This window comes from Brachyhypopomus gauderio, chromosome 7, assembly GCF_052324685.1.
Source record: "Brachyhypopomus gauderio isolate BG-103 chromosome 7, BGAUD_0.2, whole genome shotgun sequence".
In the NCBI taxonomy this organism is placed as follows: domain Eukaryota; kingdom Metazoa; phylum Chordata; class Actinopteri; order Gymnotiformes; family Hypopomidae; genus Brachyhypopomus; species Brachyhypopomus gauderio.
In genome coordinates, this window is record NC_135217.1 from 21,580,975 (window position 1) to 21,597,387 (window position 16,413).

General features: G+C 44.9%; 2 protein-coding genes across 2 annotated transcripts in view; one reads left to right on the top strand and one right to left on the bottom strand.

The window, feature by feature from the left end:
- The window catches only part of sv2a (synaptic vesicle glycoprotein 2A), a 31,099-nt gene extending 18,806 nt beyond the window's left edge, over positions 1-12,293 (bottom strand). The window contains exon 1 of the mRNA XM_077012585.1: positions 12,086-12,293. The gene's annotated coding sequence lies outside the window, so the exon portion shown is untranslated. The remainder of the gene's footprint in view (positions 1-12,085) is intronic.
- Positions 12,294-14,560: 2,267 nt separating this feature from the next.
- LOC143519293 (uncharacterized) lies at positions 14,561-16,394 on the top strand. The gene is made up of 2 exons (XM_077012590.1): positions 14,561-15,155; positions 15,644-16,394. The coding sequence occupies exons 1-2, from the start codon at positions 15,067-15,069 to the stop codon at positions 15,993-15,995; spliced, it is 441 nt and encodes a 146-aa protein (XP_076868705.1). The 5' UTR covers positions 14,561-15,066; the 3' UTR covers positions 15,996-16,394.
- Positions 16,395-16,413: the final 19 nt, after the last annotated feature.

Here is a 16,413-nt window from a genome sequence, read left to right on the forward strand (position 1 = left end):
ACACAAGACATCTTTTGATTCAGGAAGCGAAACGGGGCTTTTGATCACATCAAATCACTGACAATAACCAGGTATAAAATATGCTTGAGAGCAGCAGACTATGAGGACACACTGTCCAGAATCCAGAATCACCCTCTCTTTCTCAAAGAAGACAGAAAACACTTAAAGACATGGTGTGAACCTGAAAGCACCTTCTTAACAAACACTGTATTTAAAATGTTCCTGGATGAAAACCCATCATTTTGCAATGGCCTATACAACCTGCTGGAGACCCAGGACTGATATTAATAATCTGACGCAGATAATTAGGCAACATTAGTACTTTTTCTGTAGCACATCTGAACTTAAGCACTGTGAGATCAAACTCTAATGTAAAGAGAGACCTTTTAATGTGCCCGAATGTGTAGCAGACATTTTTATGTAGACGATCCATCTTTGACACTCTCCGCCATCTCACTCTTGCTGTCTCACTCCTGCTGTCCCCTCCGCATCTCCTACAGTGTCCCGTGGGCGCGAGTAGCTACAGTCCTGCTGTGCTAGGTTCAGCTGAGCTAAGCAGGCACAGTGGTCACGTCCCGCCTCTCCCAGAGAGAACGAGGACGTCCAGGCGTTCACGCAGGCTGTTACTGGGGAGACAGACTCCTGCATTTTACAGGGCATTATGGGTGTCAATCATTCTTCCACCTCTGTTAGAGCAGGATCTGTGATGCCAGCTAATCTGCTGTTCCACCGATAACCGAACACACAGGCACTGTGAACGAATAATGGGCCCACAGACAAAACCGAAACGAGCCACCGATTCTACTGCGGCTGTGCTTTGTGTAATATGATGCTCCAAAACCTGAACAACGTGCAAGATGAAACTGGGTTGTGTGTGTGCGCATGTGTGTCACAGTATGATCATCATCATCTGAGTACAAGATTGACCCTGTGGAGTAATGTCGCACTTGGCAGTGGTAAAATAGAAACTGCCTTATGGTGTCATCAGCACGACAAGAAATGCCTTATGGTGTCATAAGACACAGGACTACAGCCTCTTATAAAACCTATAACCCATTACAACCCCTCGAGACCTGTTAATAAATGTATTTGTCCAAATGTGCAGTCTCACCACAAATACTAATAAAACAGTGCAGCCACGTAATGATCTCCCAAATTCCACTCTAATCACTAGCACTGCTACCATGTAAGTGTTCCTTTCTTAAATCAATAACTGCCTGGTTGAATCCAGACTCTCAGAGTGTGAAATGGTATGGCGGAGGGCTCTGAGGATCTTCAAGACCCCGTATGGCCTCGTGGGTGAGGAGGTGAGAACCAACCACTTTCTCACCACACAGTCGTGCAGGTTTAACCGCTATATTAGATTCTTTCTGATCTGCTTGATCAAGGCTCACAAAGAAGAAAAAATATCCGTGCAACCCGAGTGCTGATCTGCTGAACACTGGTCTCCATGGGGTTTTGACACATACTGTAATAATGTCATTCAAAAGTCACGAACAAAAACAAACCCATACTTATAGTCATTACAAACTTGTGAAAGAATAATAATAATCAGCAATCTACATGTCAGATTAATGAACATGTGAATCAATACATGAGTATAATAAGTATATATCTGTGTATTCATGCCCTGTTGCCCTGGATGAGGCCACTGATATTTATGAGAGTCGACTTGATGGAATGATTCATCACTTCAGCTCTTGCACAAGAAGGACTGATGTGCAGATGTCAGGATGTGTTTGTTTGCACCTTCTCTTCTCCTAGTAGTAAAGTGTGATGACACACTGCTAAACCAGCTCCTCGACACGACTATAATACTCACATATTGTTTAGAAAGCATGTACATGTAGGCAGTTTTTTTTAAAGGATCTGCTAATTGCACTGCCTACACCATTACAAACAAAAAAACCAAGATTGGATCTGTGTTCAGGAAACAGAAATGAGTGTGCTCAAGATGAAAGCAAATATCCAGAACAATACGTTGCATTATTTCAGTTCAACCACAGCACAGTAGGTGTGACTGACAGACCATCAAACATAAATCAGTAATCAGTATTGAGCTTTCACAGTAGAAAAAGCATTGCATTCAAGTGTCATGCGGATTAGATCCCTCACTCCCTCTCACGCCCTCTCTCACACCCTCTCACCCTCACTCACCCTCTCTCACCCTCTCTCACTCCCTCTCTCACACCCTCTCACCCTCTCTCACTCCCTCTCTCACACCCTCTCACCCTCACTCACCCTCTCTCACCCTCTCTCACCCTCTCTCACTCCCTCTCTCACACCCTCTCACCCTCTCTCACTCCCTCTCTCACACCCTCTCATCCTCACTCACCCTCTCTCACCCTCCCTCACTCCCTCTCACGCCCTCTCTCACACCCTCTCACCCTCTCTCACCCTCTCTCACTCCCTCTCTCACACCCTCTCACCCTCACTCACCCTCACTCACCCTCTCTCACCCTCTCTCACCCTCTCTCACTCCCTCTCTCACACCCTCTCACCCTCTCACTCCCTCTCTCACACCCTCTCACCCTCACTCACCCTCTCTCACCCTCCCTCACTCCCTCTCACGCCCTCTCTCACACCCTCTCACCCTCACTCACCCTCTCTCACCCTCCCTCACTCCCTCTCACGCCCTCTCTCACATCCTCTCACCCTCACTCACCCTCTCTCACCCTCACTCACCCTCTCTCACCCTCTCTCACACCCTCTCACCCTCACTCACCCTCTCTCACCCTCACTCACCCTCTCTCACTCCCTCTCACCCCCACTGCATAGGGGAAAAATTGCCGACTCGTTACATATGAGGTTCCAATTGATCATGTTGTTCAGTTGTATCATTAAAGCTACAGAATCATTAGACTGCATCGATTCACAATTATCACACTTTTCCACCAGGCACTTTCCTCACACACGGCACCTTCATCATCTTTGGGTTTAAATCCCCCTCACATGGACTACCTCATTCACCTGGACCTCCCATTTTCCCTGCCCACCCTCTGTTCTTTGCGCAAACGATAAGCCTACATATTATTTTATCTAAGGAGAATTACCAGGAGGCTTTTAAAGAGGAACATCTGATATGGACTCAGAAGGGACCTTTGAGCCTCAGAGTCAGGTCTGGTTTCATTACTCTAACTCTACAGCTGGAAAATCTCCAGGCCACTGCCGTTACACCACAGCCCATTTGTGTCAGATTCGTTCAGTAAGGCCAGAGAGCAGATGCATCCTCGCCTCCACCCGCATCACTCCTCCACTCACCAACCACACTCTATGGGGTAAGAGCTGGAGATCCTCCATTTTTAAACTCTGGGTACTATTAGCAAAGCTGAAAAATATACTCATTGATTTACTTCCCCACTGCACTGAAACCTGTTTGAAACTTGATAGTTTTACATTTACTGCCGTTTCCAATATGCAGATTGCCGGTTAACAGGAGAATCGTCCGATCAATTGCGCTCAATGACATGCAATGTCAAACCATTCAGCTGATCAATAAACCATCTGCTTTAGTGATCAACCTCCAACTACCTTTCACCACACCGGAGGTCTGCCAATACAAGATCTCAGATGTATTTTTCTGTGTGATGCCGGCCTCCCCGTTCCGTTAAGTCTGTGCTCCCTGGTCTTTTGACGGATGAAGAGGCAGACCTCTCGTGTTGAGTGCTCTGCATGAGACAGTACACAGCTTTTGCTCATCCGAGGTTCTCCTGGATAATAACTCAGCAGGGAGCCATTGTCTTATTCTGGGTGGACCTCTCGCGTTTCAATTATGCTCACTCAAGCACATTCATCACGGCAGGTAAAACCAAAACGGGCACTCGGACAGCACTGTCGTAATGTACGATGGTGGTTTTTCCTCTTGGCAGTAACACAAAAGCAGCTTGCATTGTTGGACATCAACAGAAAGGATCTGTAGAGAAAAGATATTTATAGGACATAGAGGCCGTGCTCATGTTTAAATGCTACTGCAGGTGCAGAATGGGTAACACTCAGTTGTTACTGCTCAAGGCCCAGGAGTGTTACGCTCTTCCTAAGACCTAAGACTCGGTATGATGGCACAGTGGCCAGAGGGTAACGCAAACTGTCCTATTAAGGAGCAGTAAGGCATCAAGGGTGGATTGGGATGCAGGGGCCAGCAGAAGACTACATCTCCAGCACACCTCATTAGGAGTGACTTGATTGTGAATCAGCTGTCGTGTTAGGGGGTGGGCAAGTGCCACAGCTCTTGTTCAGCGGTGATGAAAGAGCTAATTATGCAACTGGATGTTTTGAAGCTGCATCGAGGGGGCCAGAGGGAGTCTGCCTGCTCAACCAGAGACCACGACAGAGCCACACCGGAACACGGGCGCTGCACCGAAGACATCGCTCAGTTCTCAGACTGTCGCTGACGAATCCCAGCAGAGCTTGTTCATGGACCACTGAGGCCAAGAGTGGAAGACTCACAATTATTTCAAAACGAAGTGGATCAGTGGATCAGATGGAGCTTCTGAGTCCTGGTCCTGGATGAACATCTCATTGCAGATGTTAGTGCCACCAAACACCCACATGCACATGATCAGATCACATTTAGGACTTTTTACCATTTCACTGTAACCAATATCATTCACATTTTGTTTGGTTGATAGATACAAAACAGAATCTTTCATGAATGCAGATTTACTAAACAACTTAAGATTGTAAACATTCTGTCCAATAGGTGAAAAGTTCATTGATGTACCTATTCCATAAATGTGATATTTTGTTCAGGTTATCTCCCAGAATTATTCTTCCTAAACACCACTGAATCATGCTTCCTAAACACCACTATGTCTAACACTCTGAGGGACCTGATCAAAGACTCTGCTGTAAGGACTTCAGTTCAAGGTGGAGTAATACAGCTACAATACACAGTAGTTTGTTTTCGAGGACTCAAATCGCACCATTCCAGCGAGGGCTGTGAAGACAAGCCACTAAGTAAATTCATGTGCTCCTGTTGTTTTGATATCATATGCACTATGAACTGGTTAATCATAATCCAGTCATAAATTGGGAGAGATTAAAGACTTACAGAGCTGGCCCTGCTTGTAGGGTTTATTCAAAAGGCTCCAGAAGCAGATGGTCACTCACTAAGCTAAATAAACACCTCCCCACCACAGATTCTAGATGTGGGCAGATGATTTACATAAAGCAGCCAGGAAGAGCAGGAACAGTAGAGCCAAAGGATTGTGGGAGGATCTTTGTTGGGAACACTTAGGAAATGAATGTTCATGTCAGCACTCATTTGGAGTTGTGCACCAATTACCATAAAGCAGAATGTCATTTGCATGAGTTTTGATGAGTTACAAGTCAGACACACACACACACACACCCAAACACACACACACACACACACACACACACCTTCTGCTTCCCCACCTAATAAAGCTCAGCCTCTTCCATATCACACTCATCAGGTCTCCAGAGATGTTCTTCACTGTGAGGTGAACACGCCCATCTCTCTCCCCATAACTGTGACACAGCTGCTCACGTAGCCGCTGCGCTGCTTTGTGTCCGAGTGAACAGATCAGGAGTCACAGGCAGCAGCACATATCGAAAGAAACCGGAAACTGGCAAACAAGAAACAGGTGCAAACGCTGATGAGGACGTGGTGCCAGACCGGAGCCAGAACAGCACCAGACCAATCAGGGAGAAGAGAGCTGATGCAGACTCTCCCAGGGGGAGACGCTTAGTCATCGGGCTTTGCCTTCTCCTCCAAACTCCAAAACTGCAGTTATACAACGTGAGCTTGTTTATGAGACATCTTTTGATGTTACAGCAAGTGGTAAAAGGATTTGGCTGCTGCCTAGCAAACATTAGTTGATGTCTACTGGTAGTTTTAGAGATAAGGGATAAGTTAGAATATTAAAATATTAAATTATTCATTAAGACTATTGAAACAGCTTCCTACAATATTTAGTTAATTATTAAATGATTTAAGCAGTATTCAGAATCAGGAACTGCATGTTAAACATGATTTTTTTTGTAACCCAAACAGGCCAATATTCATAGCTAGGGTGAACACTGTTGAATATTCAGTTTATGTTTTCCTTGAATATTCAAACTGTGGTTTGGGTGGATTTGCACATCTTTGGGAGAGAAAAGGCATCACTGCCCAGCAACAGTGTCCCACAGTGCTGGCCTTAATGTGGAGGAGGAGCAGGGGCTGAACTCACAGCTGCTGCTCCCACTGTTCCTGCTCCTCCACCCTCATGCTACTGCTCCACCCTGTATGCTGCCCCTCCACCCTCATGCTGCTTCTCCACCCTTATGCTACTCCTCCACCCTCATACTGCTCCTCCACCCTCATACTGCCCCTCCACCCTCATGCTGCTTCTCCACCCTTATGCTACTCCTCCACCCTCATACTGCTCCTCCACCCTCATGCTACTGCTCCACCCTGTATGCTGCCCCTCCACCCTCATGCTGCTTCTCCACCTTTATGCTACTCCTCCACCCTGTATGCTGCCCCTCCACCCTCATGTTGCTTCTCCACCCTTATGCTACTCCTCCACTCTCATACTGCTCCTCCACCCTGTATGCTGCCCCTCCACCCTCATACTGCTCCTCCACCCTCATGCTGCTCCTCCACCCTCATACTGCTCCTCCACCCTGTATGCTGCCCCTCCACCCTCATGCTGCTCCTCCACTCTCATACTGCTCCTCCACCCTCATGCTGCTCCTCCACCCTCATACTGCTCCTCCACCCTGTATGCTGCCCCTCCACCCTCATGCTGCTCCTCCACTCTCATACTGCTCCTCCACCCTGTATGCTGCCCCTCCACCCTCATGCTGCTCCTCCACTCTCATACTGCTCCTCCACCCTCATGCTGCTCCTCCACCCTCATACTGCTCCTCCACCCTCATGCTGCTCCTCCACCCTCATACTGCTCCTCCACCCTGTATGCTGCCCCTCCACCCTCATGCTGCTCCTCCACTCTCATACTGCTCCTCCACCCTCATGCTGCTCCTCCACCCTCATACTGCTCCTCCACCCTCATACTGCTCCTCCACCCTGTATGCTGCCCCTCCACCCTCATGCTGCTCCTCCACTCTCATACTGCTCCTCCACCCTCATACTGCTCCTCCACCCTCATACTGCACCTCCACCCTCATACTGCACCTCCACCCTCATACTGCTCCTCCACCCTCATACTGCTCCTCCACCCCCATGCTGCTTCGTGACTCAGCCCTGACAAAGCCCAGGACAAGACGTCATTTTGCTTGTTCTTAAACCCACGACTGGATTCATTTGTATTTTGATAAACCCTTAAAAGGCTTATTCAGCACAGCCCTACAGAGCTCTACATGTCCTTGAATACTAAAAAGCACTAGAGAGTCTTGGTAGCAGACAGACTGCTGGCCCCACAGACAGGTGGAGGAACCCCACGCAGACCCTCTCATGAACACCTTCACAGCCTTTCCACTAGCCAACAGCCCAGCCCAAGGCATCGTCAGAAGGAATAAACTGCCATTTTGTTAGCAGATCACAGTACATACTACTGAAAGTGTCTCCCTAGCCATTTCCTCAACATATCCCATCTGCATAAGCTGACGTGTCTGCATCTGTTTAGTCAAACCCATCTCTATTTTTCTCTATTTCTCTGGGGGTTTTTTGCAGCCTGAGCCAACGACGAATGAAAACATTTCTGCAGTGTTCCTGTTCTCATTTGACAACATAAAGCACACGCCAGGCTCAGCCTGTGATGCCTGCCAGGGAACACAGGTGAAACTCACTCATCTACCGAGGTGAGAATGAGGAGAAGAGAATAGCAGAAAGGAGAGGAGGAGAGGAGAGGAAAGGAGGAGAGGAAGGTGAGAGGAGAGATGAGAGGAAGAGAGGAGAGGAGAGGAGAGGAGAGGGAGGAGAAGAGAGGACGAGAGGAGAGGTGAAGAGAGGAGGAGGAGGAGGAGAGGAGGAGATGGAGGAGAGAGGATAGGTGAGGAGATGAAGAAAGGAGGAGAGAGGGAGGAGAGGAGAGGAAAGGAGGAGAGGAAGGAGAGAGGAGAAATGAGAGGAAGAGAGGAGAGGAGAGGAGAGGAGAGGGAGGAGAAGAGAGGACGAGAGGAGAGGTGAAGAGAGGAGGAGGAGGAGAGGAGAGGAGGAGATAGAGGAGAGAGGATAGGAGAGGAGATGAAGAAAGGAGGAGAGAGGGAGGAGAGGAGAGGAAAGGAGGAGAGGAAGGAGAGAGGAGAGATGAGAGGAAGAGAAGAGAGGAGAGGGAGGAGAAGAGAGGGGGAGAGGTGAAGAGAGGAGGAGGAGTGGAGAGGAGGAGATGGAGGAGAGAGGATAGGAGAGGAGATGAAGAAAGGAGGAAAGAGGGAGGAGAGGAGAGAAAAGGAAGAGAGGAAGGAGAGAGGAGAAATGAGAGGAAGAGAGGAGAGGAGAGGAAGGAGAGAGGAGAAGAGAGGAGAGGAGAGGAGAGGGAGTAGAAGAGAGGAGAGGAGAGAAGAAGAGAGGACAAAGCCACAATGACTCACATTAGCCACTGTAACAAATCTCTCTGTGTGCACTGTCACCATGGACACACTCGCTATGGCACCTCTCTCCATCAGCCTGGCTCCATGATCTGTGTCGCATCCATTTTAGCCGCCCACAGCGCAGCCAATCGGTGCACGGCTCACCCCCCCAAGCCCGCCTTAACATGTCCCATTAATACACCGCACAACAATGTTCAATGCATCAGGACAATACTCAAAGCAGATATGAAGAAGCACAGTGATCCTCGATCTGTGGCGTGGCAACAGTCCTAGGGTTGTACACTGCATGTAGCAGCACTGAATCTGTCATATTCAGAAATCCCCTTTGACCTCTTTGATGTGTGCCTTTAACTTCTAAATGGTCTGTGCTGGTTTGTGCTCGATGACATGACTCTGAGGGGAAATGCAAGCTCTCATATTACAGTGCCATGTACGCTTCCACAAACGAATTGAGAGAAGCTGATTCATTCAACAGGTTACAAGGGGAATTCCCAGCAGTGCATCCTGGGAACACTGCAGATCGCCTGTTGGAGGAGAAAGACTTCCTCCCCAGAAGAGCTACGACTTCACAGCAGCGATCAAGATGAAGGAGTGATATTCCTTCTGCCTCGCCACCACATAATGCAGGTTCTGGACACAGTCGTCTCTTGTGCTATTGCTGTCACCTTGATAGACCTTGCGTGGGCTTAAATCAAGGTGGTGGTGTAGTGATGTCACTGATATTTGCTGCAGTTTAGAGAGATCATCTGAGAGCTTTAAAAAAAATTTTTAAATTTTTTTTATTGTACAAATGTAGACATTAAAAAATGTACTCCTTAAGAGATAAAAGTCTACTTTTACCTTTTCATCTATACAATATAATGACTCTGTCAATCAATGAAGGTTTATCAGGGCCAGTTAGCATTATGGAAACAAAAAATCTCATGACCTGAAGTCAATATTAAACAAATTAGCATTTTGTGGTTACGTATGTCTATTTCAACAAGACTTGCTGCAGCAGTAACAGTGAAATTTACAAAGGATGTTGAAGAGAATCTTTGTATTTACATTTTGCTTTTTTTTAACTAAAAAAAAGAACTTTTTTTTGTATTTACATTTTGCATTTTGAACTAAAAAATTAAACCAAAAGATATCCTGTGTCTGAAACTGCCCAATTCACTATATAGTTCAGTACTTTCACTATATAGTTCAGTACATTCACTATATAGTTCAGTACTTTGGGCCTCCACTATCCTGTAGTAGTGTCTGAAAACATAGTGTGGAACATCCAGTGCACTGTAACAGTCCTACAATTCACCACAATATGTAGTGTACAAACGATGTACCCTACGGGGCAACATCCATAACGTTTGGTTTGAAGATTCGTGTGCAGCACTAGGAGGACTGTAGGACAGAATAACTAAAGAAATGCTTTCAGTTTCTTACAGGTCTGTCTGAAATCACAAAGTTTATAGTTAATTACATTTGAAATCTTCCAGGTCACATCATTTAACGTTAAAACATTTCATTACAAGTTAGCTAGCCAGTTAGCTGCCAGTTAGTTCGCTGGATGTTTAGATTAGCTCAGGCTAGCCATGGCTAGTTTAATCCAGCTCAAGATAACCATGCCTGGCACTTAGTCAAATTGGCAGTGGTGTTGAGATTATTCTAAGGGCCTGTGAGTTGGAGGAGCCCTATAAAGGTTTCTGGTGCTGGGCCAATACGGCCCAATGCAATATCTCTCCTTGTGGACCCAAGATCACTGGTGCCACCAGTGTGAATGCTGTTCACATTGTTTGTGTAATGCAATCTGATGTCACACAGTAACAAGCTAACACACATAACACATTCTATAGTGAATAGACCACAGTTTTGGACACAACATTCCTTAAAGCTCTCAGCAGATTAACCTTAGCATTTCCTTGTAGGAAATTTAACAACCAAAGCTCATTTGTACCCTCGTTATACAACCATATGGGTATAACACATTGAGAAACATTTGGTTGCATGTAATGCCAGCTAAACACATCTGATTGTATGTGTCTACCATTCGTATCGACCTCTTCAGACCTCTCCCAGTGGCAAGCCATGACTTGGTCAGTCCAGAAATAGCCCATAGCAATGGTCACCTAGAAGCAGATCATGTGATCAGTGGACACCCACCCCCAACTGGGAAGTGCAGTAAATCCAGAAAGGCGCTTTCTGCCTGCTAGGAACCTCAACCTGTTTTCTTCCGTCATTCAGAGCATCACAGATCTCCTCTGAGGGTTCCGCTCAAGGTTACGCAGCAAAGAACACTGCAGCACAGGGGAAACTCACAGCGAGCTCTACCAGCATTAGCAATAAAGCAGGGAAACAAACACGAAATATGATGGACCATAGCAGCATAGACAAATCGATGAATCTGTGAAGAACAGCTACTCGCAGAGCCTTTAAACAACTCCCTTAGAGGTTCCCTAGGAGTATACTAAACCAACATTTGTCGCGCTTGTAATGTGATTCAGTGGTTCAGTAACTGCATCTGGGAAAACATCAAAGTGGCAGAGGATGAGGAAACTTCTTATTACGCGTTTTATGTTAGTGTAAAGGTGCAGCAGTAGGTATCATAACTGCACGATCCGTTACAATTGTATTAGAATAACACTTCACATTTGTAGGAAAACGTTATCAGTCTGAACCTTCTTAAGGACGCTCGTTCCACACAGCACGGCAACATTTTCATTATCAAGTTATTTATTAGGTTACATCTTATTTCACGACGATTAGTCGATTACTCGCAACCAGCGTTATTCACACCCACCGCCTTTCATACGCAGGCAGAAGCGATCACCAATCTGTCCACGAATCGTGACTATGTACAAACATCTCAATACGTGACATGTCTTTTAAACACAAGGTCGACTGAAATCGCTGTAGTAGCTACAACTGCGGCACCATAACCGCCACAATGATGGGCCAGAACCCTTTCAGCATCCGACCCAGAACCCTCATGCAGTCGCGTCTGCAGCAAGGTCATTTAACGCTCGGAGACGCCGAACACCAAAGACACACCATGATTCATTTCACTAAACACGACGACCTCAGTCATAGCGTTATAACGCGGTTATAATCGATCCACATTCACAACGGCCTGCAGATCTGGTAGCGTCAGACGCGCTGAGCGCACAGAAGGTGAAGGGCCGAGCGCACTGACTACACGCTAATAAAAGACACATTTATTAGGCTGCGCTTTTATCTCTCCTCTATTTCCTCCTCTATTACAGTTCCGCCGGTGTAAAACACACAGACCTACCCGCAGGCACCACACTGCGCATTCTGCAACTAAACCCACACCAGCGTTCATATTTTAATACCGACATCAAAAATGATGAAGGGAATGCGACTAAATCGCTAAATATTTATTTCTAGAATGGTTATTGTCATTATTTTATTACAGTATTTTGGCGATACAAATGAAATGTAGGCGCAAGAGCCTGGTAACAATGACAGCTAATTATGAGATATATTACAGGTTGTCAAAAGATCTTTCACTATACAGCTTCCTAAAATGTTCTGGGCCAAAAAGACGACTGCATTATACCGACATGTAAAAAGAACGATCACTTACCTTTATTAATCTACTTTAGTGGGTTGTTCGTGACGGTTTCCCCTTTAATCTCCCCGTTATGGATGCTTCAGTGAGAAATGTGGGATGATTATTTGGTGGGGTGTGGAGTAGTGAGGGATCTTCAGCCCTGAAGAGGAGAACAGCTGGCGCGCGCGAGGAGGGTGCTGCCCTACTACACCGCGCGCGTCTCCCCCCCTCTCGCGCAGGCCTACACCATTCGCTTAATGGAGGGGGTTCCGACATAGGATCGGAAGGGTTATCAAATATTGGTAAAAAGATGCGCTGCACGGGTCGACTTTTGTCGGAGCTTATCTTGACGGGGGAAGATTTAAAGTTCGTGTTTTGAAACGTTTGAAGAGAACTGCAGCTTTTTGCAGTTACACGGTTGGTACTTGTGCGCGTGATCCAACAGAGAGATTCCTATATAATTACGTGCCATATTCTGCACGTGTATCCTACCATCTAAGGACGTGCGTAGGGGGAACTATCTGCTCACGAATACGTTCTGCATACACGTGCATTTACTCGTGTTTATAATTGGCCAAGGAGACAAGAGGTTCTGACGTATAAAATCATCCATGCCTCTGTAATGATTTCGTTTTTCTTTTTTTTGCATGCAGTAGACACCTCGTTATTGTATTTTTATCACATGCTTAAGAAAACGTATCAGAGCATATGCATTAGAGCGTATCATAGCATCCTCTCTGCATATTGCAAAAGATTATATCCACCTTTTTAAAAAAGCAAAAAAAAAAACAACTCTGTCTTCTATTACATCAAAAACTGAACACAGCATGTGCTTTGCAGGTCCAGGATGAATGGGGAGAAGAATTAAAATCATTATTTCTCGCTTGAGGAAATATAGACAGTTTTCGTTAACTTGTCCTGCAGTGCCAAGCGAGAGAGGAAACGCTGGGTGTTTCAGCCTCTGCCGCTCCGATCCTGTCTGCCAGGGTAATACAGCGCTTAGCAACAGGCAATGTGTTGATGTGACCAGGTTTTCAAATAAGGCTTCATGCATGTCACTGGTATGCTGCTGGAAAGGGGTGTAGCCTTGTGATGTCAGCTTTCTACGTATAGACAGCCCACTTACATAACCCATCAATGCACATAGATAAATACAAATACTGATAAATAGACTAGTCACGAATTACCAAGACACCACAACAATCATAACATAAAAACATATTTAATATAAATGAACATACATCAGTGTAACAAATGGACAGAGTTAATCGGGTTAGTATTCTACAATAAAACAAAAATATTTTTGAGCTGTTTTTGTATTGTATTGTGAAGTATGTTTAGTAGTCATAATGATAATGTGGTACTGTCCAGTACAAGAATAAATCAAGCACAGAAATCGAAAGACAAACAATTTAATTTACAGTAGGTGGTAGCATAACCTAAATAATATAAAAATAATGCACCCAGAAACGAAAACTGCACCATTTTTTTTCTCCACGGTGAGGCGCAGTTCTACCTGGAGAGAGAATGTCTCAACAGAATCTTTTTTATTAGGGTTCAAGCACGTAATGCTGATGCCTATTATAATTGTTAGAATTTTATAGTTTTGCTTTTTAAAGTGTACATTATTAAAATTGAGAGTGAAAAATCAATACACAAGCATTTCAACATCCATAACCAAATCAACAAACATTACAATATCAACACATTAAAACAAAACATACACATTACCATTTCATTATACATGATTATATATATCTATATATATATCTACATGATTATATATATATTATATATATAAGACGATGGATATGGTAAGGAATTCTAGTGTATATATATATATATATATATATATATATATATATATATATATATATATATATATATATATATATATATATACACTAGAATTCCTTACCATATCCATCGTCTTAAATCTCCGTAGATCACATGCCATCTGCTTAAAACAGTCTCTGCTGGCATTATGCATCGTTCCATAACCATTTTATCTTGCTTTGACCTTCAGATCAATAGATCAACTGCAAGGGTAGTGACATAAAATCTTCACAGGTGGATTCCAGGCGCTAAATGGTGTTCTGAAGGCATATGTGCAAACTTAAAACGCCTCACGCGGGAAATGTAGTTCTTAACCACTTGACACGCAAACTTTCTGGATTGTTACAAAAGTGCTAGGTGCTATAGGCTAGGGTTGTGACTTTAAGGCATGTACATACGTTATATTCTGTTTTTTTTCTTTGGACAGAAACTAAACTTAGCTCAAACGTAGCTCAATTTTAGCTACGGATGGAAGATGCAGTCGCTAATTTTAAAATAATAAAAGTAATAATAATTCCATAAGTTCTGTTAAGTTCAAATGTAGAACCTTGTTTTAGCTTGTATTGGATGCTGTTCAGTCCATTTGGTTGAAAGGAAGCAAAAATGTTTTTTGACATGCGTCACAGAACTTGCACCACGCGAACCACAAGACACGCAGACGGAATGAGGTTGCATGGTGTTGAACGAAACTGAAATCAGCTCTGTTGCGAGATGCGCTTGTCAAACCGGTTCTCAAAAAGGCACCAAACAACCCCTCCACCCAAACACACACACACAGTTATAAGTCACAGGACTGCCCTAAAATAAATAATTTATCGACACGTTGGTGTTGAAACCTGATTTGAGCAGAGACACAAAATATGCTCGCGCACAATTCATCTAAATGGCTCGAGGGCGCAACCGTTTAAGCGCGTGATCATTTGGGTTCTGCTGCTGAAGGTGCGACGCATGCGGACAATCGAAAGGGATCATATTTGCTCGACTGCCTCCCTCCTTACAACACCAGATAGGCTTCATGCGCGAACCGCTTTCAAATGACCTCGTTACTGGGCCAGCGCATTGTTAAAGTATGATTTGGGGTGTCTAAACGCGAGCACGAGGTTAAACATGTTTGGATGCTACAAGGTTGGTAAATATGAGGCAGTGTTCGGGAGGTCCGACCACAGTGTTTCTTCACCATGAGATGCAACGGCATGGACATGTTCTGGAGAATTGTGGCAGCGCTGAGCTTCGACTGTATCAAAGGTACTCCGTCGTCTTCCCAAAGGTGAGTTGTCTGGCCTAATTAACGTTTTGGAAACGGGCTGTAATTTTGACAGTGGCATTTCTTTAGTCTTTGTTTCGTGCACTGTCCATTTAGGACGCGTTTACAAACCACACGGAATTACATTACACAGATTTTACATTAAACAGTTGCTATGGCAATTGCTCTTTTGAAAATCTTACCACTTACGACACTGATTTCGGTGTGTCACATCAACCCAAAGCCCATCTTATTATCCACCACCGAGTGGGCCGAGTTTGTGACGTCCAATAATACCTAGATAAACAACAATATGCTACATTTAGTTATTTAAACTAAAATATTGAACGAAATTACAGCTCGGACGAAAATGTGATTAACATCTCCTGTGTGCAGAAATGTGTTGTTTTTTTTTTTTTGCGTGAATAATTTCTTGCTCAGCAGCATACCTTAGCTGCACCACGCACGCGTCCCAGGGATCCAACCATGTTCTCCCCACGTTGCCTCCTCAGGTCCTCCAACAAGCTCGGCTCTAGCCAGGCGGCTAGCATGGACAGCAGCTCACTGACCGGCAGCCTGTCTCTGGGCTCTGATCTCCCCCACTGCCAGTGCTGCATCTCTTACGAGGCCCGTCTCAAACGCCTTTCCTGCGGTCACCTGTACTGCGACCCTTGCACCGATCAGATCGTCAACCTGGCTTTCGAGGACATAGAAGGTCTGTCCGAGTACCCGTGCCCCATGTGCAAGTCTCTGCGCCACCTTACGGGTCTGGTACCTGCGCACAGTTACCCGGTCATGACCCACGGCTCGCCTTTTGGAAGCCAGAAGCAACGACTGGTGGAGGAGAGAGGCCAGTGGGACTGAGGGCGGCTTTTGTGCACTTTCATTTTATGAAAATCAGTGGAAAGGCCATTTAAGTTATATCACTCAAAGTTGATTATTTAACTTTGATCATTTTGCTAATCATCTTGTTGCACTCCTGGAAAGCCAACGTGATACAAACGTTCAACAGTATTGCATTCTGCTACATTACTACCTTATTGTGTTGGTTATTGTGAATAAGGCAACAACAGGTGTTTGAAGAACAGATTCTTTAAGCTGTTCTGTTTTGGTGTTTGAACAGTATGCCATGACATTTTTCAGCATTTGTCATTTTGTAGATTTTTGTATTCAGTGCTGTGCATTCAAAAGCATTACTGTTAATCAAAAACATTGTGTGAATATCTGAAATATTTAACATTTGTTACGCTTCTTGTGAAGTAACTATGTTGTAAATATTTAT

Coding starts and splice junctions, on each gene's coding strand:
- LOC143519293 (XM_077012590.1), top strand. CDS start 15,067: ATGAGATGCAACGGCATGGACATGTTCTGGAGAATTGTGGCAGCGCTG. Junction 15,156..15,643: donor ACTCCGTCGTCTTCCCAAAG/GTGAGTTGTCTG, acceptor TTGCCTCCTCAG/GTCCTCCAACAAGCTCGGCT.